At 43.0% G+C, this 25,165-nt stretch overlaps 1 protein-coding gene across 2 annotated transcripts; it reads right to left on the minus strand.

Moving 5' to 3' along the window:
* RPRD2 (regulation of nuclear pre-mRNA domain containing 2) lies at positions 1–25,155 on the minus strand. 2 transcript variants are annotated; one of them, XM_026085738.1, is made up of 11 exons: positions 24,942–25,155; positions 15,075–15,204; positions 12,442–12,542; positions 10,982–11,059; positions 9,568–9,620; positions 8,631–8,757; positions 7,306–7,481; positions 6,185–6,470; positions 5,539–5,814; positions 5,057–5,260; positions 1–4,238 (listed from the first exon to the last, which is right to left on the minus strand). In XM_026085738.1, the coding sequence occupies exons 1-11, from the start codon at positions 25,153–25,155 to the stop codon at positions 1,471–1,473; spliced, it is 4,413 nt and encodes a 1,470-aa protein (XP_025941523.1). In that variant the 3' UTR covers positions 1–1,470. The 2 variants fall into 2 exon arrangements, with proteins under 2 accessions (XP_025941523.1, XP_025941524.1); XM_026085739.1 differs by lacking the exon at positions 10,982–11,059.
* Between the last annotated feature and the right edge of the window lie 10 nt (positions 25,156–25,165).

A 25,165-nucleotide genomic window follows, 5' to 3' on the forward strand; every position in this document is an offset into this window, starting at 1 on the left:
TTTCAACCGCTTCCTCATGTGTACAAACACGTCATATATATTAAATAAAACACAGCCCAAGCACACGCGACAAAGAAGTCATCTGCCATGTTCTCATTTTGTAATTTTTATATAGATATTTACCCTACACCTTTATCAAACATATATGATGTATTCTACTAACTAAAAAAAAAAAAACCAACAAAACAAAAAAAAAGAATCAAGTAAAATTCCAACTTCATATAAAAGTCCCCCGTGCACACGGCTGCAGAGACGTCGTTATGGGAGCACGCGAGGAGGAGGAGGAGGAGGAGGAGGAGGAGGACTCTAGGCATCGTTTCCATTTCTCTGCATGCAGGTTCTCTCTCTCATCTTACACAGTCTGCGAGTTTCGAACGATCAAAAAGATGTAATTAAAAAGCGATTATATATATACACATATATAAAGTCAACAGTGTTCCCAGGTTAAAAACAAACAACGGGGGGGCTTTTTTTGTTTTTTCTTTCCAAACGTGGTTAAGCTCTACGGCGAAGAGACAAGAAAGAGAAAACTGCTGCGAGCCGCGCGCCGCGAGAGCGACGGGCGCTTCGAACACGCGTCCGTACGAGAAACGCGCGGCCTTGCATCCGTTCGGTTATAGCCCGAAGCCGGTTAATCATTCCCTCGTCTTTCCAAGGCAGAGAACTGAACCGGAGCTAGGGAGCACGCAGGCGCTAGAGACCGTTTTCCCGAAACCAAACGCAAAAGTTCAAGGTTCCTGGGGGCGAAAACTGTACACGGTCAGCCACGAAGAGCRGAGATTTTTTTTTTTTTGCCTTTTTTTGCTTTTTTTTGGACACACAGAAGCGATGAAGGAGCGAATGGCGGCGGCCTGCCCTCCCCCTCTATCAGCGAGCTGGAAAGAGCCGAGCAAGGCGGCCGTCGTGCCCGCAGCGCCGCAGGAAGGGAGCGACCGGTTAATCCAAACAGAAAGGCACAGGAAGGGTTAATATTTCTATCACCATAGAAAACGCTTGGACCCTTAATTCTTCCTTAATAGTAGCAGAGTTCCTTCCCCCACCTTTGTTTTTTTTTTCTTTTTCAAATCTATCACAGGTTCAGAGGACTCGYGAGGCAAAGCAATTTGGTGATCAGCTAAAATGACATCCCAACATCGCGCATTTGATCTCTTTTTTTTTTTTTTCCTTTTTCTTTAAACTACTACTGGAAGTTTTATTTCAACAGCGATACTCTTCGGAAATTTCATTTTTGTTAAAACTTTTTTTTTTTTCCTCCTTTTTTTCCTAGTTCTTACGCCAAGTGGGTGGCTTAGAAGATGAACGACCAAAAAGTACGGAACATTTAATTTAGAAAAACGTTACGGGGGGCTCTTTAGGGAAAAAAAACACCAAAAAAAACAAAAAGAAACCCCAAAAAAACCAAGTGAAAGCGCTACTCCACTGCTCTCTAGAACGTCCCAATACCTTCACTTAAAGAGATGGGTGTCTGCTTCAGTACCTGGGAGGGAAGAACGGGCGTTTTGGTGCAAAGAACGGAGAGCCCCTTCCGAAAGGCGGCCGGGGCCTTTTTAAGTTGTGAAACGGGTCCCTGTTCATAAAAGGTTCCCTAGGCCTAAAGTCTGGTCGCGGGTTCCTAATCATCATGCCGCTCCGGTTGACGCCGTCTCTGTGAGCGGGGCCGACGGGGGTGACGCTGCGGGAGGGCCCCAGCTGCTCGCGCGGCAGGGAGCCGAGGCCCACGCTGTCGCGCACGCGGCCGAGGGGCGGCCCGCCGTGGTCGCGCTGCGCCGGGGCCGCGTGCTCCCGGGGGCCCGAGTGCACGGTAAAATGCTCTTTTAGCGTCCCTTGGTGAAGAGTACCGTGCTCCTTGGAAAAGGCGCCGCCGCCGCTGCCGCCGCCGCTGCCACCGGCGCCGCCGTGCTCCACGGGGAGGGCCGGGGCGGGGAAGGGCACGCCGCCGTGCTCGCCGGCCGGCGGCGGCTGGGTGGGGAAGGGGACGCCGGGATGCTCCCCGGGCACGGGAGGGGGAGGAGGAGCGGGGAAAGGGACCCCACCGTGCTCCACGGCGGGAGGAGGGGGCACGCCGTGCGGCAAGGAGAGCGGAGCGGATGTTTCCTTCGAGAAAGGGTTAGTGTGATCCACGGATGGCATGTGCGGAGGAACCGAGTGATCCCTAGGGAAAAGGCTTCCGTGATCCTTGGGCGGAGCGGACGGGGGCCCGGAGGGCGCACCGACTTGATCCCTCTGAAAAGGAGTCCCGTGCTCTATGGRAGGAGGCGCGATAGGAGGCGGTATGTGATGCTCGAAAGCAGGGCTGAAATTATTGGTTCGGAAATTGTTTACGCTCTCCTGAAAGGGCGGCACGTGCTCCTTGTACTGCGCTTGGAAGCCGGCGATCCCACCGCCGCTGCCCATGCTGGGCAGCTCGGAGGCGCTCGAGGGCCCGTTATCAAAAGCGCTACCTGTGTTGCTTATCTCAAACCACCCCGCTCTGCTCGCCTCTCGCCCGTGTCCTCTATTTCCTTTCCCGAGAACTCTTATGGACTCTACGGTCTGAATCGGCTCTCCTGACATTCCCCGGCTAGACGCGTTATGATAGCCCAGCGTTTCTATGGGGGCTCCTTTTTCTTCAGTGCTGTCGGGCAAGTCTAAGCAGGACGACGACACCCTAGTTTCTATACGGTAATGCTCCTCTTGCTGCTGCTGTTCTCCCTTGGAAATTCCAGTTTGGCTGTGGCTAGACAAGCTAACCCCTTCGCTGGAGCTGCTTTTGGGAATCTGGCTAAAATGCTTTTCCTCGGAGGGCTTACGAGACGCGTTCTTGAGCATGTTCTTGAACTCGATTGTTGACGTGGCAGAAATGGAAGAACCTAGCGACTTCTCCACGCTTGACGTAGGCGCTCTGCCCGCAGGGTTGGAGAGAGTGTTTTGAGAAGAGAAAAGCGACCTGTGGGAGATTGAATGGGGCGAGTCTGGATATTGCTTCTGTGACAAGCCAGAGTGCACCACAGATTTGGATAAATTATTATGATTGGAGTCTGGTGCGAAAAAAACATCATTCTTACTAGGCGAAGGGGAGCCATCCGAAGTGGAGTCATTTCCCCTGAGGCCGTAGCTTCCATACATCCCTGGAGATGACGACAGGGGGTCACAGCTCTCGCTCTGATCAAGAATAGACCTCATAGACTGAGGAAAAGACGACTTCACACTAAACTCCTGCGATCTTTGACTGTAACTAGACAGAACCGGCTGGTACTCTGTAGCTTCGGATAGTTTACTCGATTTCAAAATGGACTTTGCGGGCTTCTTCTCTAGGTTTAACATGGCAGATGGCGGCGGCCCAGAGTAATCAAAGTCACGGTAATCTTCGTCCTCCTGAAAAGACGTGTCTGGATAAAACTTCTCCTGAGAGGAGTCCATTAGAGATGAGGGTATTTCCATGCTGTCTGCAGATTGCTTATACATGCTGGCTGGAGAATCTCTGCCTAGGCTGAAAGGCCGGTAGGTGTGTACAGAATTAGAAAGTTCTTGGGAATAGCCGTCRTCTCTACTCTGAAGAGGTGATCTTGTGCTACTGGGAGTAGAAGAACCAGGGCTCATGATTTTTGACAGCAAAGAGATAGTGTCAACATTACTCGACGTTGGCTTATCCATCATCTCATCTTGGGTGGGCGTCCCGCTTCGCTCATCGCGAACTGGCGTTCCATCCACATTGTCCATAGAAGTGCTAGTRGGACCACGCTGAAAGTCAGACGAATGACTTTCTGTTGCAATGTTGGACCCTAAGCTGCTTAAAATTGGAATATTCAAGTTTAGACCACTGAAGCCGGGATTTCCCTTCAAGAAATTGTGTATCTTCATTTCCAGGCTTGGAGAGGGAGGTTCTGATTCCAGCTTTGCCTTTGAAATTTCAGAGGATTGACTCATTGAAGTCTCTGTTGGTAGAAGGGAAGAAGGACTGGTAGGATGGGAACTGGAAAATCCCAGGGAATTTGTTGGCGGCTTAAAACTAGAACTTGAAAGCCCTGGGGTATGTCCAATGGGAGCCTTATTAACTGAAGTCGAAGAAACCTCAGCAGTAGATGAGTTTGGAGAATAACCAAAATTTTTAGATATAAAGGGCTGAGTATTGGAAGGAATATTCCTCCCCTTCATGCAAGGGACAGTTGTGTTGGCTGGTGACGCTGAAGTGCTCTGTGATGCAGTTTCACTCGACTGAACTGTRTTTCCAGCAACACTCTGAAGTAAGGATGACAAACCTGGAAAAAAAAATGCTGCATTCAGATATCCCGATAAGAGGCAAAACAATTAGAACCACTGTCAAGAGAAAGGTTTTTGTATTAGTATTACAGTGTTACTCCTTAAAACTATTCGATGCTTTAGCCAGCAAAATGACTAGATTTTGCCACGTTAATATAAATACTAATTTRCACCTACAGAGGTTCGAACTTTTGCCAGAGCCTCAGATTAACCTACAATTATAAATCACAACATACGCCCGCATTAATTAAGTAATACTCATCCTGGCTTTGTAGCCAGGTATACTGTCAGGCATACACATTGCACTGTTAGCCAGGGTCATACATGCAYGTTCACAGCAACAGGAACAGCATCTTTGAAAAGTCTTCTGCTCTAGCCTCTAGAAAAAACTYTCTCAGAAGCATAAAGATACCACGAAGACTTCACTTGGTCTCCTGTCATGTTCAGCATCCTTCCATGAAATGTCAGACTTCAACATATACAGTAAGAAGTAAAGCAGCCTGGTATGTTAACACCATTTGCTTATCAAGGGATAAAATTTGAGTCAAAGTAAAGCAAGTATAGGATATTCCAAGATGGTGTCCCAGYGAGCCAGGGGTCCCTTAGGTTATTTCCCTTGAAATAACTCTTAGGTTATTTCAAAAACATCAAGATGTATGGGAAAGTGATAAAAACTGACTGGCCAATACCCCAGAAATGTAGCATATAAGTTTTTCTCTCTTCATTTTTGTCTTAGGACTTGCCCAATAGGATGTTTCGATACTGACACTGCCATCAAACACACAGCTGGCCGYTTGCTCAAAATTCACTCTAGTACCTTGCAATGCTGGTGCAGTCTGTGTCTGGGTTTTGGAGAGAGCAGACAAAATACTTTCAGGAGTTATTTCAACCTTGGAGAGAATATTTGCCAAAGGATTTGAAGGAGCAGATGGAGTCCCCATGACAGGAGTCTTCAAGCCGCCAGTAAGAGTTGTTGGGCTTGTCGGTATTCCCGGAGACGGTCTTGATGCAGGACTGACACCTAGGATGGAAGCGTACACATGTTGCTTTGTTAACGTAAGCTGTTTTGGCTTAAGTTTTCAACAGATACAGCTGCAGCAGAGCTCCAGTAAGGTGTGAACAAGGAGAGGCTCACGAAGCAAGACAGTCTAGCGCATCAGAAAGACTTAKCCAGATCTTTAATAAATCATTCACACTTAGTCTGAGACAATTTAGCTTTAGAAGATTACAAAACTAACACGACCGCACTATTAGTTCTTCAAAGCCAAACACCTGCGCAAGTAACTTTTCAGCACTCACCTGTATTTTTCATAACAGAAGTTAAACTACTAAGAATGGAGCTGATCTTTGCCAGGTCAACGTTGGCGAGGTTCGGCAAAGCAAGCGCTGGCGACGGAGGAACAGGCGCCGTGTTCACTGCCTTAGGAGTTGGAGGAGTTACAGGAGTCTGGGCAGGTGTTGTCACAGTCACAGAAGTTGTGCCTATTGCAGCAGTAGACGGCACCACTTTGGGGACACTTTCAGTCTTCACAGGTGCTGAGGCTGGAGCAGCCTGTTTCTCCTTCCTCTCTTCCACTACATCAGAGAGGGAGAGAACAAAACCAGAACTGTCAATCTATCCCCACAGGATTATTTAGGATTAAGCAGTACAGGATTTTCAACACGATCCTCATTAGGGAGGTAAAGACTGATTCCCACTAGGCTATGTAAAAAGCATTTTTATGAGCGCTTTGGGAGATGGGAATAATCACAACCAGATCATGACTTCCCGGCTTGGGTTGGAGGACTGGTGTAGGAGAAGGAAACCTGAGTGTAACATCCACAGCCCAGACCCGGGTTCTGCACATGCTCTACATCCCAAACGAAGCTCATCAAGGCCGTTTTGCTTAGATATAGTRTCTACACAACAATTACCCTGTTTCCCTGCTGCTGCCACAGAACATACCAATAATTTTGGACGTATCATCTTCCACATCTGAGAGTTCCATGTCCTCCACATCCCGATTATCTGTCACAGGCTCTGGAGATACCGTCTTGCGGCTTCCAACAACTGGAGACCGTGAGCCATCTTCCTCGCCCATTCCCTGGAAAGGGGACTCGGAGCCCGTTGGAGATGGCGCATCCATACTTGGAGAAGGGACAGGAGACTCTTCTGGATCAGGAAGCGTTGCTTTCAATTGATCCAGCTTTTTCTTTAGATTGCTCACTCTATTAGCAAATGTTTTATAAGCCTAGCAAAGAAAGGACATTTAACTGAGTATCTTTTATAGGAAGATAACACGCCTCAATTATTTCCATAACAAGAGTAGCACACATCTTTGGAAAACCATTTCAATTCCCAATTATCTCTACCCTGCAGTAAGAACTTTGCAGCAAGAACTAAGCTTTTCAGTCTGACTTGCAAGTCTGACTTGCAAGGCCCATGAAAAAAAACACAGGTGAAGATGATAGCTTTTTCCAGCGACTTAACACAATTTTCAGGAAAGAGCCTTGTCCAACAAATAGGCTACTGGTTTGGTTTTTGTTCCTGGTTTGTTTTGCTTTTTGTTTTTTTTTTATATAATGCTTTACAGATTGTTTCTCAGTTTGTTAATCTAGATTGCCTACTGGTATTATCACAACTTGTGTGGTTTCCAGTTTAGGATTTGATAGGCTGTAATTTTTCTCCCCTTTAAAAATGCAGAGACTACAAAATTCCATGAAAATAAAAGATCAGAACCAAGTTTCTGACCCATTAATTTTTATAGCGTCTTGTTTTCTTGCCTGACATCTCACCTCTGTTCTCTTTTTAAACTATTTGTACAACGATCGCACATATCACACATAGAAATTTTTTTCTTCTTCATTTCAGAATACACAGATGATGTATTTTTTAGACTCCAATACACTTAACAAAGCATAGCCAAACGTCAATCTATGTGAGAGGAGGCATTTCAGAACATCTAAGCTTATAACACAAATCCAAGCCCCCAAATTTAATAGACTTCCAYAATCCATGAGCATATCATTGCCCCACAGAGGTAACGATGTACCTATCAGATGCTCGTTAAGGAAAAGCATGCTTACATTTGCTACCACCTTGACTTCTTTATACTGTGCTTCATAAAATATACCAGCATTCTCCAGAGCTTCAGTTAGCGAGGGACCATTCTTCACTTGCTTGTCTAAACCATTTACAAATTCTTCCAGCTTTGAACTTGCTTCTTCAAACTCCTTAGAGAACTTCTTTCCTCCTGTTTTGTCTAAAAGGAGATTAACATTACGCAAATGAGCTATCACCAAGCAGAAAAATCAGGCCTCAAAAGTGTGTCCTAAACAGCAACAACTGGAAAATTCAGACAACAGACACCGTACACTGCATTGTACGCTCCCCAGACTAATTCATTCATCGATTAGTAGCAACAACCCCCTGCCCTGTGCATGCAAAGCGTAGCTGTGAGCAGCATTCACACACCACTTTGAACAGGCTGCATCCTACGTGTGGTATTATACCGATACTATGGCTGGGAAACCATTTCAGTATCTCAGAATTGCAAATTCACACACGTCATCTTTCTCTTGTGTGTGAGAAGTTCTACTGCATGAGAAACAGTATAATATCAATAAAAAAAAAAGACATTGTAAGAGGCAAAGTTGCTAGCAGTCTATGCTGTTTTCAACTAGTTATTAACAATTAATGATAAGTAAATGTAACCATTAAAGAGGCAGAAGTGGAAAATTTTACTCTTTCAATTACCCAGAGAGCATACTTTCATTTTGCAGGAGGAAAAAAAAACCCTATGTTTTATTTCTTATTCATTATCACATTGGCTGGAGAAAACATTTAAGGGTAACCATGACTTTAAATGACAATTTTCGAGGACTGCAGTCATGGATTATCAAGTATAGTTAGAGCTATTTGCAATTTTACAATGAAATTTCCTGTTCATCTGGCAATGAAACTCAATCGATTTACTCCTAATACATATTACTTGCTATCAGATTCATAGTTATCATTCTCAAACTATAACAATTAATGGGTTTCTTAAATAACTTAAAATATTAAATCTGAAATTATTTAAAGGGTACTGAACACATTAAGAAGTATGCACGTTTTAATGATATACCACGGCATGTTTGAAAAGGTACAAAATTAACAAATCTTGATCATTTATCCTTTGTTTGAGCTTTGTACCAGCTAGTTTCTACATACAGGTCCAAATTAACAAAGACTTTTAGGCATCTGTCTGTTTTTTCTTAACTGCACTTTGAAATTTTGGCATGCTACAGGCAAGTAAGTCTGATTTCTGGTCTAGGGTTCAACAGAACTGAGGAGTTTCTACAACTGTTGAAATATGTATTTGTGCCTCCTTCAATTATGTCAGTCTATATACAGTATACACTATCTTTACCTTTTAAGCATTTAAGTGTTTCAGTGCTGCATACATCCACTCTCATAGTGGAAAGCTGCTTCTCTTTCAGTTCTATCTGGTCTTCTGAGCGCTTATATAATAGCAATTCATCAATGAGAGACTGTGGCTGAAAAATCAAACAAGAAAAGCATCCTCATCACATTCCATGGAAGAGAATCCCCTGCTTTGCAAAGCTAACAGCACAGACCTACTTCAGTGACAAACAGCGTACTTTGTTTCAAGAACATCTCGGAATCGAAGCTAATGCAGAAGTCAATTATGTGAATCTCTGCGTTTTTAACCTAMAGTGAAACAGATTAGCTCATTCAAATTTAGACAGGGTCTATAACTCTAAAGGTCTCCTGGCTTAGCTATGATAGTTGAGAGTGGGGACAGATCTGGTCCCCCCCCCCTTTTTTTTTAATCGCTGCCTTTATTAGTAAGCATGCATTTCAATAACACAGGTTATTACTTCAGGGGACCTAATTTAGAAGAATTTTATTGCCACCAATCCTTCAGCCACTGCAAGCTGCATCTTCACTAACATGATCTGGCAATATACCTCAGCTGGCACCAACTGTAACAGCAAACCCTTTTCAGGGTACCAAAAAGTATTTCACTCTGTTCTCGAGAAGGCAAACTGCTCTCTTGTAATAGGTTATTCCAAATGAAAATTAGTGCTTCCAAAGGGAACCTCCACGCCTCTCAGAATGCTTTTCAGCCGTCGCATTGTCCGTAACAGTACACAGAAGGGGTTGCAGCTCTAACAAAACTTGCAACTTAAATGTCTAGCAGCCATTATACACCAATGAACAAAAAGACACTGAATACTAGAGCTTCCAGTCAAGCTTATGCTACTGGTGGACATAAACTACACAAAAGCTACAGCCCAAGAACAGAGGTTAGTGCAACAGAATATTTCCACTTGCAAACTTACTCTGAATTCAGCAACAATCTTGGACTTCAGAGCAGCTTTCGGGTTCGTAGATGCTGTTGGAATAAAAAAAAAAAAAAGTTTTTTTAAAAACTGAGGAATTTAATATTAATCAAAAGTCACAAAAGGCAGCTCTAATTAAAAAGATTTTAACCTAACTCAGTGAAAGACTCACAGGCTGTTATTCGTGACATTTTTCCCTCCACACAGATATCACTCAATGTGCTGGCTTTCCATCAGCTACACAGGACACATTCACATACAGCTAGGTTGTCTGTGATTGAGATCAAATTATACTACAGCTTTTTCTTTTTATGTGCCAAGAAAATTTACTTGCACATACCTTTTCCAGCTCTACGGTTGGGAAGACAAGTCCCTGCAAAGGTTGATCTAACAGCCTTATCAAATGACAGCTCATCCCTCTCTAAAAGGAAGGTAATATTATTTCCTGAACGCCAGCCATAGCGCCAACACACACACAGCTCAGTATCTCCTTGTGATGTGGTCTCCCTTTGCTACTTACTAGGCCTAACGCCCTACTAACCTTAAAAATTCTCTTATATCTCTATTCTGGCACCTTATTAACAGAGGGGGAAGAACTGAATCACAGTATCATGATACGCTAAATCCATTTGTTTCTGGACAAAACAGGAGAAACATGCGATAAGAAGCGAAATGCTAAATCCTTCATCCATGCTGAATAAAACATATTTTTGCTTGGGAAAGTAGCTTGCGATGTTAGCCAAGCAATAAAAGCTTCCAAACCCGTGGCCTCTTTTGTTAACCTTCTGATCTCAGCACGTGTACAGACGGGTGTGTGCCACATCTTATATCTAATGTTCCATCATCTTGCTTTAGTGACCATTCAAGGCTTTAGTGTATAATAATTATCACAAGAATAAAGACTGGTATATTATAACTGCATTTCCAGCTAGACTGCATTTCTGGTAATGTTGGGTTGAAAAGTTCATTATCTGCACTGCCAGTTTCCAGTTTTCTTTTATCCTATCATCTAGTTTGCTGTTGAAGATGTATTCCTGAACATGAAGGTAATGTCCACCATGCTTTACTGATGCCAATGCACATGGTTCTGTCTGTCTTCTCTCCATCTTTGAATATTCTAATGCCAGTTTCCAAGAGGTTCCACCAGATCTTTTCTCTACTGTTCAAAACCTCTGCTCTCATAAAAGCTTTTTTTTTTTTTCTCTCCATACTTCATTCCTTTAAAAAGTGGTTCTCTAGCAACAACTCCTTGGTGCTTTACATATTATTCTGTAAGGAGCTTTACAAGCCTGGAAGATGCATGCTGGCTCATATTTTAGTCCAGGTACTTTGCCAGTTTTGGGCTAGCCTTTCTTCTGTTCCTCAAGAAGGCAATTTTTATATTAGTTTCAGAGAGTTCACATTGTTTCCTTACTTTGAGATTTCTTCCACGGCTTATTCGGTTGTTTGTTCAGAGTTTCTTTCAGCTGCTTCTGAGATTTGAAAGTGGTACCTGGAAAACATTTCATTTTTTGCAGCCTGGCATTATGGGATTCCTTTAAGAATCTGGTTTTGGTGCCATACGGTTGCATGGTAAAAAGTTAACAGAAATTTGTTTTAAAACACCTAGACCAACTTCCTTAGATGAGCTGCTGAATGCCCAAGAGAACCTAAGTTTACTCAGGAATACAGCAACCTGYGGGATGGTCTTCCATTTTTAAATCAAGTTTCTGTTCGCCTTTACACTAAGACAGTTCAAAAAAAAAAAATCACAGTAATAAAAACAACCTGCTCAATAAACTTCTGGATAAATGAGTAGCAATCTATGACCAAAGTAAAAAGGCAAAACACAGTGCATCTAAAAATAAAACTRTGCTGCTTGGTTCTTTAAGCAGGCTTTTTATTTAGCCATATTCTCCGTTTATGAAATTAGCATTCAACAGCCAAGTAATGCAAGTCATGAAAATCACCACAATATCTAATTTACGAGTACCTGAAATATATATATTTTTTCAATTACAGAAGTTAGACCTCTCAGAGCATATATATATACACACTTTACTTATCAACATGCAATGCTCAACTAAAGCCTTTTCATACGCCAAAAACTGGGTCCACGATACTGTGTTTCTCCTGTGATGACTACAAATGCATCTCGAAACCACATGTAAGGATTTCCTGAAGCTCCTTTAGCTGTTAATGATGTAACCAGCAAAAACAGAAACTCGAACTGATTTCCTTCAAATTAAGTATTTGAGTATCGGTTGATTTCTGGTTTTAACTGTCTGCGCCTGCTTCCAGTTAATATYAGATTTCTGTTTTTAAGCAGAGCTCTTTTAATGAGTATTCGAGGACGTACAGGTTACTTCATCCTCTAGCTTTCCTTCCAGACTATTTCTTGTATGACAATTATTATTAGTTAAAACATACCACTTACTACTAACACATAACAGAAAGGAATAAAGCCTCCTCTTTTCTTCACAGCCGATTCTTTACACCACCATTATAACTGAGACTCAGCTGGAGTTTTAGGGCACTCAGACTCACAGGGAAGAGCCAAGGACACGAGTCCTCTATGAAGGCACAATCATCAGAACTTCTAGGGTCAAGATAACTTAATTTTCAATTTATTCTCAGCTGGAACAATTTCAGCTCACGTTAAAAGATTCAGAGTTGTCTTTAGAAAGGTACAAGGAACATGACACAGAAGTAAGTGAGCATCACTGAATTACAGCAGCTTACTACCTTTAAATTTCTGTGCAAATACAGAAWGAACAGATACGCATTTTACTCTGTGATTTCCGAATGTTTTCTTTATCCTGATTAAAGGTTAGTAAGGTTATAAGCTAACACATTAGTTTGTATATTAAGATATGCAAAGGGTAAGTAACTTACTTAGAGCTTCTTTTAGTGCCAAAATGGTTTCCTCCGGGTATACATTTCTGTCTTCCCAGATTTTAAAGATTCTTTCTATAGATTTAGAAACCGATGGATCCCTGGGGGAAAAAAAAAAAAAAAAGCATGTGTTTTGTTTTGTTTTTTCCTCCACACACTGTGTAATTTCTCATGATTCTAGAATGGATAACAATAAAAATAACTCTGTGCTTAAAATGTTAATAGACCTTAAAAGACCTTTAAGACTGGGAAGTTATCTGTCCAGATGAAGACTTAATTCTACTGCAAGGACTCCTGCGGAAATCAAGGCAGCCGCCTATTCGGCTGGAGTTACGCACGTGCACACACACAAGTGCACTCCAGTGTYGTAACAAACCAGGGCCACAGACATGTCCTTCGGGGTAAAATCAGAAGGTATTAGAGCAGTAGCAACAGCAACAGGATTTCTTTGAAGCCTTTCTTTATGGGAAAAATAATTGTTACTCTTCCGAAGCACCTGTCTATATTGATGCCCTGGAACAAAAGTGATTATTCCAGGGGAAAAAAATAAAAGTTATTCTGTTCACAGAGAAGACTAATTACTTCAGACACAAGTGACTGTACAATAGATTATCAATGGTGTGGAGCTYTCCTCAAGAAGACAAGCTCTCCCATTGCTCTTGGATCACATGTGTCTTCTGTGCCTATCAGAATCAGCTTTGGAAATTATGCAATGACATCTGTAAGAATCTTTGAAGTGAGCAAAAAAAGAAAAAAAAGATAGCTTGATTTTCAAAATAAAGAGCATAATAACTTGCCTAGGTATTTTTTTCAAGAAAAAAAAGAAAATCAAATAAAACATCTATAAGCACTCTCAATGTATACTTTCCCCAGACACCTGAGTCAACATAAGGGTGGGAGGCTGAATAAACAGCTCTTCAGACAGTAGAGGAAAAAGTGAGTAACCAGAACTAGTCAACGCTCTGCTCATCACTGAAAGAAAGAGYACTCTCCGAAAAGCAACCTTAACTAAAGCTTGTACATATAGATGTTAGCATTAAAACAATAAAACCTCCAAGGGCAGCATACAAGCCTGAGCCCTGCTAAGAATCAGAAGCAACTACCCTAGAGGACTCAAAACTCTCTAATTGGAAATACGAGCTATTACTGTTGTTCCCTAYGGAAACTTTGTGGCAGTTAGCACCATCGCATGTCTCAACGCCAAGTGTAAATGGGTTGTATCTTACCCTGAGATGTTCAGATGCTCTGTCATACAAACCACATTCATATACAAACACCTGAAGACCAAAGCAGCAAGTTCATAAAGGATTTACCCATTTAATCTTACTTTCCATACCAAAATTTGGAAGAGRAGTGGACTTTGTAAGCATCAAAACTTGCCCGGGATATCACAGAAACTGATACCGTGCAATTCTTCTGGTAGTTTTTCTTTCTCTTTTTTCCTTGGGTAGCTTAATACTCCTGGAAACTTTTCTCCCTCCTCCTCATTTTTGCTGGTATCTATTAATGGCATTTCAACTTTCCCTTCTGGCAAATTACATTTAACTGTAAGATAATGAGCAGTCAAACTTCAACCTTTTCCCCTCATCATGCTATGTTTAACCATCTGCCACTTTCAATTTCAACTCTGTTCCAAAGAGACACAAAACAGCAATATGACATTACTATTATTACTTTGGATTTCTGTCATGTCTTACCCCTTGAGAGTCGCCCTAGGGCTAGGGGAAGACTCAGCAACCAAAACACAGGCCAGCAAGGTACCCCACTGCGTTCAGCCCAGCAGGATGAGGCTTGCCCCACCTGGATAAGTGCCAGCGCAAAATCCTTTAGTCCAACATTATCAGTAAACGAAAGTCTCAAATTTCCAGTAGAGGACAAAATAACCCTGGAGAATATATTACCTTGAAGAGAAATAATGTTTTAGCAGATGCATATATCAGCACCAGATCCAGGAAGAAACATGCAGGAATTAGACTGGAACCTGTGACAGTTTTTCTGACGGTGCACAGTCAGCCACAGGCCGAGCTGCGGAGACTGCAATGAAGACACCCTCCTCGTCCTCTCCTGCGCTCCCCTTCTTTCCGTGCACTTTCCGCGCCCCTCTGCTCTGCAAACACGCCTCCGGCTCTGGCAGCATTGGAGCGGTCACCTCACCATTACACGCGCGTACGCTTGGGGAGGTAGGGGACGGCAGAGCTACAAGGAGCGCATGCTATGGGGGTGGGGGGGAAGACTGCCCCCTCAGTTCATGTGACGGTATATTTTACTCAGATGAGACCTCTCGCCCCCAAATTGAAAGCCAAATACATACCAACTCTAAAACACTCCTTGCAGGAAACCTCACACTGACACAGCTGTTAGCATCTCCAGACCAACATTTAACAGCACGGTCAGCAGACATTTTAATGTATCAAATGGCAATATGAAGCAAGACAGCTCTTTATAAACACGAGCACACATATATGTATGAATTCACACATTTAAAACTAGACTATATTTTTAAAAGAGAATTAATGAATGCAGTAGAAAAAACACCTTGAAATTTTCCTAATATTTCTAGAAAATTTGAGGTGTAAGAGCAACAGAGAATAAATTCACRTTTTTTGAGGCTTTAAACCTTCACAATTACTTACTTCACTAATGAAGCTGCTTCAGGAAGCACTTCGGCAAAWGTATCACGAAATACAATTGCATTTTTTCTCTTGCAGTTCTGTATGACATCATTGGCCAAGTAAAAAAGATTCAATCGATGAGGAAAGGCAGCTAGAGACAAAAAGAAAATTCAGATTCATCATAAAGTAAAAGAAGTAATGTCAGCAGCATTTCTAGCATATTTTTAAGTGTCTGATTCCCTCCCCCCTCCCAGCATTTCTGAGAATGGCGTATCCAATGACAAGACCAAGGGTAAAAATTGGGAACTAGAAAGGAAGACCTCCAAATTCCACGCGCTYGTTTGCCACAGGTTTGCCCAGAGCAGCACTGCAGTCGCTTTGTCTCTCTGCATTCATATTTGCAGCCACAAACGTGATACTACTGCAGTTATCTCTGCCTGTACTGTGCAGCTTCAATTTATAAATCATTTCCAGATCTTCTCAAAAAGTAAATGTTGTTCCTAGCAACATCAAGCCTCCACTCCGACTTGGGCGTAGAAAGAACACAGAGCAAGAAGTCAGTGACCCTGGGCTATTTCTATGATATCTACTCCACAAAAGGAGCTGTAAAACCAGAAAGATCAGTATCATCAGTCAGTGATAAGAGGTCAAACACAATATGACACAACCTTCTGTGCAGAGAGAGAAAAAAAATTAAACATTTGCTCCAGAGTATATACCCACTAGACAGGCTTTGAAGCTTCTGAGTGCATACGCTGACCTTGCGTTGTTTGGCCATCAACTCAGCCTAATTTCTCTGTTTAATAGTTTAGAGGACGTTTATTCGTATTTTCTAATAATCATAATGTATAAATACCCATTTCTTAAGTGCAATGGTTTTAAAATGGTCTCTAAGGTTTGCAGCTTTATCATCAGGGAAGTTTTGCCAGCCACGTAACGACATCTGTAACTGTCCAGCCGATGCGTATTACAGAACGGGAATGACATTTTTCATTTATAGCTTAAACGCCTCCTAAAGGAACCAATTAACGCGTGAAAAGTGCTCCTGCTAGATATCCTATGCAATATCCACCGCATCCACCCAAAACGTTGTTGCGTTCTTCACCGTACAAGCATGCCACAAAGAGCAGGAGCCGAACTTCAGTTTGGGTGGGGGGCGGTTTTGAGAAAGCCCCTTTACTGTCAGCCCTGTTCCAGGAATTTTAATACTCCTGCTTGTTAGCCGAACGTCCAAAGAGAACCGAAGTTCTTCAACAGCGTCGTCACTCAACACGCCGCGCTTTCTTCAGCAAGGCTGCTCGAATGGCCGTTTCCGAATTAGTTCAACACAAGTGAGATATAAGCTTTTGTGGAGCACACAAAGGACCTCAGATCCGTGGCCGTTCACCTCAGATATTTATCTCTGCAAAATGCCTCCCCTATTCTTGCTATTCTGGCATTAATCTTAGCATCTAGATTTCTTGCCTTTAGATACCCAGGCAGTAACACTTCTGTACAGCTGTCTCATTCCAAACATCCAGAAACCAAATTCATTTTTGTCTTGCTTACATTCAGTTCCAAATTTAAATCTTTCATCAAACCTTTTCTTAAATCACCCAGTAACAGTGTTTGTAGCATAGTAAGCTGACCCTCATGCTAATTAACTTCTTCACTTAAATTAACTACACAACATGAGGATTAGAATATAGGAAGGATGACAATTTACCATTTTGCTTCATGTTCCCATGAGCTCTATCAGACTTCCACTTTCTTCATGTATTATACCCCCTTCTGGCTGCATTGTAGCTGCATTATTAATCAGAGTTTTTGTCTACAAATTCCTATGGCTCTTTACAATCCTGAAGAATTTGTGATCGAGTCGGTCCGACGCTTTGCTGAAGTCACTGAATCACTAATATACTGCTTTTCCCATCGCAGCAGATATTTCTAGCATAAGCCTCAGGCTCGCGATGGCGCTTGTTATGCCCTTTCCGCTTACAAATCACAATGTTCTTCACCAAGCTCCTTATCAATCTTTCCTTGTTTTCAGTCGCGAACAACTCGGAGGACGTATGGATCTGCAAGGCAGGCGGGTTGCTGTACATTGCTCACAACGCCCAGCAGCACTCGTTTGGGGACTGGGATAACACGAACCTTCAACAGCTCACCTGTCTCGGATGCACAGTTCCCTACAGCCAGGGCAGCTTTCCCGTCGTCAGCCCCAAACCTGCGGCCAGCTCTGCTCCTATCCTTCATCCCTCTCCGAAGCCCGTCACCCAGACACCGCTCGATTCTGCGTGTAACTTCGTCAGCTAATTACAGTGGCCTTTCGCATGTAACTCCAACGAGAGACTCCTTAGGTCCGTGGTCATGCCTCCCTGAAATGCACATACCATCTCCTGGGAACAACTTTCCTGTCACCTTTAGCACTGCACTCCTGAACACCATTTTCCTTCGTTTTTCTTGATTTCTATCCGTCTTTATTTTTCAGCTGTTCCAATTTTGCCCGAGGCACTTTGTAATCAGTGAAATCTCTTCCTCTTGATTCTTCAAATCTTCAGGTTTCCATTTTGAAAGTCTTTTAGTACTGAGGAGACTGGTACACACATTTAACCTTATTAAGACTACTTCTGCATTTACAATCTATCACAAAAAAACCCAAACCCACAACGTAAAGCAAAATAAAAACACCCAACAGTAACAATTTAATCTCTGCATATACCCGCTGGCAATTTCCAGGAGCTCTGCACTTTCTTTCTGCCCAAAGCCAACCAGAAATAAAGCCACAATTTTCACAAAACTCACTCACACCATAGATTATACCTAAGAAAAAGTCTCATGCAAAGACTACACGATTATTCTGCAGCCAACAAAAATAAACTCTCACACTTTCATTAGAAACTAATTATTTAACATGCCTTTGTTTTTCAATGTTTCTTTCTGAGGAACAGTAGAGGGTCAGTGGCCACCCACTGTTTTTCTTTCAAGGAGTGTTTTCGTTTCTGGCGTTCACATTAGCAGGAAAGGATGATCACAGCCACAGAAATACGGGATTAGTGCATTTGTAGTCGTACTGAATGCTATCACCTCAAAAGCCTTATTATAATGCAGACAAGCTCCACTCATGAATGACACGGTAGGCTCACTGCATGGAGAAACCTGCCCATGTCGAACCGGCATGAACTGCCGCTGCTTTCCGGGATCCCTCTCCATGTACAACTTCCACCAAAGATTACAAAACATGCTTTTTCTGTAAAAGGGCCCTGACCATAAATGAGAAAACAGCACTAAGCAAGCTAGCCTAGGTCCATCAACCCTTATGTTCTTGCATATGAGACACCAAGACATCTATCTAGCATAGGAGGCCCGGCATTATGTCGGAAAATTGCACACACTGAGCTTATGTTCAAAGTTCATGCCACATACACTGACTATACGAACTATATACTGCGCTATATTGACATACCAATAGCAAGCAAGCTTTTAGCAAGACATTTGTTCAGAAAAAACATCTTTCATACCTGCCTTCTAATGAAGGCAACGTCTTCCTGCTGTTGTTTCAGGAAAGCAAAGCTGAGGATAAACTTAAGGGCTTAGCTAGGTTGTTCACCTTTCAAATCCGCACCTCGTACAAGCCACGAAGCAAACGGCCTCTGCGAAAAGCTTCTGAAAGCCCTTACAGGAAGCACCGACTCCTTTTGCTTATCCTCAGCACCCATCAAACATCACTGCAGATGGGGAGTAGCATATTCCAGCCTTAAAGGCTGCAGTGTCCACAGCAGAGCCAGCAACGTGCGAGAGCAGAAACTGCAGGCCCGCAGGATAGCAAGGCCAGTGACATTTAGGTTGCTGCTTTCCCAAAAGCAAGCTGGCAGCAACAAAACGCGGCCCCATCTCCTCCGCTCTCCCTGCCCGTAAAGGTCACGGAGTAACACAGCAAGAGGTAAGAGGCCCGAGTCAAGACTGTTGTATAGCTGCTGYGTCCCCAAGTACCAGAGAAGCCTCTTCATTCATAACAGACGTTTCGTCCTCAAGTATTTTCTAGCTATTACTGCTGCAGGTATTTTCCATCGTTTTCATTAGGCTGTGTATTTGCTTCAATATTACTACTGCAGCTGAGATGTTCAAGAAGTTTAAACTCAAATGTTTTATTATAAACTTTAATAGTAACAAACACGACAAATCTAAAGTTTGCTAACGGAAGCAATTATTTATTACCTCGTCTTAAAAGCGCTTACAAAGCAGATCTCGTTTTGTTGTTCAAAAACACTCAGATGGGGCTTAACTAAGACAGAAACGGAGCCAGAGTGCTCTGTCCACTACCCCACACTGCCTTCTCCCACACCCTTCAGGTTCGTCCCTTCTTCTGGGGATCTGGAAATCTAGCCATGCTGCTGTATCTGCGCTCAGCTGATTTCTAAACAGAAACCGTAATAAAGCAATGGAAGTGATTCAGAGCAAGCCGCACAAAAAAAATTCAGCTTTAATAATATAATCGGTCATTCCATCAAAAAAAGGTTTTCTACGATTTAATTAAAACCCTGTACTCCATTGCTAATTGGTCACTGAGTACACTTTTTATTTCAGTTGCATTATTCACTCTCAGATCTAATTTCAGATCTTATTACCTAATGCAAAATAGATTTTGAAGATATTACAAGTTGAATTGCTTAAATCGAAAGTTTATATACACAGCCTTCAAATGAAGCAGAAAGAATCTCAGAACCAACTTTAAGAAATCCGCAAGCGTGCCAGACATGTTGAACATATTGAGCGACGCTAACACCTAGCATCTTAACTCCCAAACAGTTGCTACAACGCTGAACTCTGACCCAAACCGAGGTGGAATTAATGCCCRCCGCAACCTAGAGCTTATGTTTTTAATGGCAAATTACATAACAGGAAAAATCCAGGCTAAAACGGACGTAGAGCAACATGCTGTATAACGGTTAGAACCGCTAGTTACAAAAACGCTGCATTAAAAAGGAAAATGAAATGCCTTTGGCATCCAAGACGCACATTATACAATTGAGTTTCAATTGCATTACACAATTGGCCATATCTGAAGGCAGCACACATGCTGTATAAATCAACGGATCAACAGCTCCTTAATTACCCTATCAGACCACCTCAACTTAACTGGAGAGGAAATATATACAAGAAACAGGAAGTTATATTACTGATCACACCCCACCTTTTGTCAGATGGGTGGGATTTTTTTTTCTTCCATTTTATTTTGTTTAGCTGCACCTCCACAACTTCAGAACAATTACGTTATCTACTTGGACCAACACATCTCAAGGAGACAAATGTAGTTGGCTACGTGCTTAAATTTAACCCGTATTTAGAAGTTATTTGAGCGAACATAGTGAATAGATGATCCTCCTCCAAGAAAGCACTTTGTAATATTGATTCATAAGAGTAACTTTTCAGAGGTAGAGTTATTACAACATTATGCCTGACCTCTAAGAAAACATTTATTTCATAAAACTCTTGGCCTTCACATAGATAAATGACCAGAGTCATTAAAAGTTAACACATTTTGAACAAACCTTGAACTGCGAAAGAGAGAACGCCCATGCCAAAGGCAAAGTGCATACGTGCTGGTGGTAATTTTTTTTGAAAGCACCAAATTTTTTGTTCAAATAGCTGCATACCTCTAACACAAAACTGGACAACTTTACATCAGCTAAAACAAATGCATAGGAGCGAAGCAAAGAAAAATCCATCGAGATACGGCAAAATGCACTGGCTATACCACGAGAAAGGAAAATACCCACAGCAAAATAGAAAAAGTTTCATCTCAAGAGCACGCAGAGGAAGACGGAACTGACCAATCCACACGGGCGAGAGAGTCTGTGAGACTGCAAGCGTTTTGACCAAATTCCTGTCCCAGCCCAGTGTGTGACCTGAGGCAGGAAAATCAATTATCTCCTGTCTCCAAGGCCAGCACAAAGGCTATTCTAATTTATCGAAGAATAAAAAGGTCAATTTTTTTCTCCTCCACGCACTTTTCTTTTTTTTTTTTTTTAATGCAAAACCTCCTGCAATAACCCCCCCTCAGTATAATGCCAGCATAATTTCAGTACGTAATTTCAGTACACATGGAAGTTGCCCTACTTAACTTTCTCACACTTCTTCATTTAATGGAGATGCATATCTAACGGATATAAACACATTTCTCCCGGCAATTAAACACACACACTTTCATCTTCATCTTATACAAACTCGGTGAAAAACTCGGTGATACAGTCCTTCTTATCTTACTAAATCTGTCTTTTGCAAGAAGCTCTCTGGAAATGGCAGCTGTTACATATTCTTAGAATCTCTAGAGTTAAAAACATTTAAAAGCTGAAAAAAACAAAAGCAAGCTGTACTTTCCATTATTATTATTACTACTACTGAACTGGGCACGAGCTCTTGTTATAGGCTTAGACTTTTCCCTGGACTAACTGCTAATGAAAACACAAAGAGACTGTAAGGTCTTTGGGGCAGAGAATAAAGTGTACCGCAAGAGGAAAAGGTGGGGAAAAAAAATCAATAAACAGGAAATAACAAAATAAACAGGGGTCATGGCATACTAGCATCACAGCTACTGTCAAGGTTTTTTCCACAGACACCCCAGATAAAAAGTTTGAGGAGGAACTTGAAAGAAAATGAGGGGGGGGTTGGTAGGTGTTGACGAGAAACCCTCCAGAACGTGAGGGCAGCACAAAGAAATCCTTGGAAGTGCTTATACAAAAATGTAAGAAATAAAAGGTACAGGCTGGTACAAACCGATCAAAGGCAGGAGTCAACATTTCAACAGTGAACAAAAGCTGACAGCATGGAAATAGAGCATCGAGGGCCCTGAACGTGAAAACAGTTATATTATGTTCGATGAACTTGAGAGCGAGGGAAGAACTAATGGAGGAATACAAAAGAGAAGGAAGGGGCAATGTCAAAACAATGYGCTAGAAAAATGACTTTTGGAAGCTATCCTGAATGGACACAAACAGAGCAGAAACATATATGTCAGGAGAAAGACATTTGTCAGAAAGACAAATGTCACAATCATCAAGAAACAGCAAGAGTCTGGGGGAAGAATTTTAGCTCTACCAATGAGGAGGACAGAAGCTCTGTAGAAAATAAATGCGCAAGATTCATGCCCTGCATGAATGCACAGAGTTAAGAGTGAGGTTCAAGCCAAAGACGAGGAACATGCCTTAAGTTACAGGCACTTAGTCACGTCGAGCCTGCCCTGGAGCAGGACATTCACAAAGATACTCCAAAGAAGGGCTAACGTTTCAGTTATGGCAAGAGACACCAAGTCTAGAGTCAAAGCGGATCTGCAAGTCCTTAGCACAGAGGTGAGAGCCGAATTTTATTTGGAGAGAGATTACTCAAAGACTGCAAGGGAGAAGAGGACCAAGGACAGAGTCCTGTGGAGTCCCCAAGGAAYGGCGCAGCTTGGAGGAAGCTCATTTGGACAAAAAGGACAAGCTACCACAAACCATGAAAGGGAACGGGATTTCAAGGAGAAGAGCGTGAGGACAGTGGCAAAGGACGGACCGATTACGAGCAGGTCACCACAGATTGGAAAGAGCTATTTCTTAGAAACAAATACACTGGTTCTTACATTATTCTCTTAGATATAATCACTTGGTGCACTGACATGGTAGAAAAAATATAAATCAAAATTTTAGTGAGTTTTATGTGATTTTTCCTCTAATCGGAACAACAGAAGAAAACTAACGCTCTAGTGACTTGTAATAGACATCTGAGTTCAACGGTATCTCGGAATAAAGTTTAATTACACCCTTTAAGGCTGACATTTGAAACAGGCTGTTTAATGTCGGTTACCAAGCGTAATCAAAACAGAAGAGTTCGGAGCATGGAAAAGGCTTAGCTTTAGAGTTGCCCCACTCCATTTGGGCTGCCCATAGCAAATCTTTCTCACAATATGGGTCTTTTTGCACGTTCAGTGCCAAAACCTCAGCTTCTAATGCCATCTCCTCCAAAATAAGTTACATTTTGTTAAAATGTAAACAGGTCACTGAACTGAAGCAGCAACAACTACTCACACTGTCTTTATCTCCAGATAAACTCCAGGAATCCAAATCCATGACTGCAACTGATGAGGATCTACAGTCATAACTCTTACAAATGAGGCAATAGGTAACCTGTCACTTCTCTTAACCTTCCTGGATAACAAGGTATCAGGCTAACGCAGGACAGCCCCTACCTGAAGCTTCAGATCTGCTTTATTCCCACCGAGGGCCTCATCTATTGCAAGTCAACAGGGAAAGGGGGCTGTCAGCAGTTTGCAGGACTGCCTCTATACATAAAACAAACTATCCCAAACTTTACAAAAGATTTAGTACAAACCGSAATGACACTTTAGAATATTATCTTTGCCTTACTACAAAGCTTACTTTAGCTCAAACAATAACACGCAAARCCTTCATACATCGGCGTGACAGTAAAGATAATTCAGCCTTGTTTAGAGCTGTGAAAACATTAACTTTCCCAYTTTCAGGTCACYRCCGCGTCTGCTGCTAGAGTTCACCAAATCTGAGTTTTAGCATCCAATACTCTTCTTCTTATTTGTGCCTAAAAGAGACTGTTTTTCCTGTGGAACAGAACAGTGATGCTCCCTGATCCCAAATCAGAGCTGATATCATGCTTAAGACATCTTTTCCCCCACCTCTCAAAGCAAAGTACTGAAATAACTCAGGCAAGCATTTGGGAGGCTGAGGGTACTACCATTCAGGTGCAACAACGCCAGACTTTTTTTTTTCTTTTAAAGCATTAAAAGGCGATGCTAAGCAGAAAACCTGCCCAGAAGCTGTGTGATGCYAAAGGTCTTCCGAGTAATCATGCCCCAGAGAACCTCGGATTTCGGTTCACTTCCTAAAGGTTAAGCTTGAAACCCCTGGCATAAGCAGATAACTATACCCCCTTCTTCCCACAGCACTCCCCAAATCCTCTGCTGAGTTTCACAACCAGCCCTGGACTTTGGCAAACAGCAAGAGAATGCTCACGACCATAAATATTACGTATTTCCACCCATTTCAAACCGTACCCTTCTTTCTGACGACCAAACGCACAAATCACCCAAACAAAACAGCAAGCGCTAAAAAGCAGAAACAGGACAAGACAGCATGGCACCCGTCAAAACACAAGGAAGCAGGAAATTCGCTCTAACTTCACGTTTCCAAGAATATTCTAAAAATAGAAAACAAGCTCTTCCAATCGGAAAATACACCTTCTTCAGGATGTAGGCAGGATGCGAGAGGTTAAATAGGATGTGTTTCTATATTTTTTAATTACAGCACACTCACTCGTATCACCAACGTGAATCAAGGAAAAGGAACCAGACGGAAGGAAACAGCGTATTTTTTTTTTTTTTTTTTTTTAAAGCCAAGACTGGAAATTACTTCGCCAAACTTCTCCACGCAAACTAGACCCAAGCGCCTTTTGCTGGTGCACATAACGGGGGAAAGAAAGCAAAAACGACCCCAACCACCCCGCAGCGGGCCCGGGGGCTGCCTAAGAGGCGATGCCGGGCGAGAGGCGAGCGCGGCGCGGAGGGGTGCGCGCAGCCCTGGCACCGCACCGCTTGGACAGCCGGCGTCGACCACCACCACCCACAGGGCCAAACACGCTGTTTTTTTCTTTTTTTTGTTTTTTTTGATTTAAAGGGGGTTTTGCAAAGCAGCCGTGAGCACAAAGGGGGCACCCCGAGGGATTCAGATTTGGGGTACGCGCAGGAAGAGCCTCCCGGCTGCTGCCTGCAGCCTCCCGGGGGTGCAGGAGGCCGGACCCCCCCCCTCCCGCCCCCCGGCCCGTGAGGGGGAAGAGGGGAAGGAGCGTGAGGGGATCCCGGACCCCCCCCCCCCCCCCCCCCGGGGCCGGGCCCGCACTCACAGCGCCGCAGCCACTTCATCCAGTGGTAGACGATGGTGCTGTGGTGCCGCTTGTTCTCCAGGCACCACGACGACAGGCCCTGGATGGACTCCATGGTGTTGGTGACCGCCTGGAACTTCCTGTCGAGCGAGGCCTCCAGGGCGCCCGCCGAGGACGACGACGACGCCGCCGACGAGGAGGCCTTGCCGCTGCCGCCGCCGCCGCCGGCCGCCATCTTCCTGCCC

The sequence above is a fragment of the Apteryx rowi genome, unplaced genomic scaffold (assembly GCF_003343035.1).
Source record: "Apteryx rowi isolate R43461 unplaced genomic scaffold, aptRow1 scaffold_673, whole genome shotgun sequence".
Taxonomy (NCBI): Eukaryota; Metazoa; Chordata; class Aves; order Apterygiformes; family Apterygidae; genus Apteryx; species Apteryx rowi.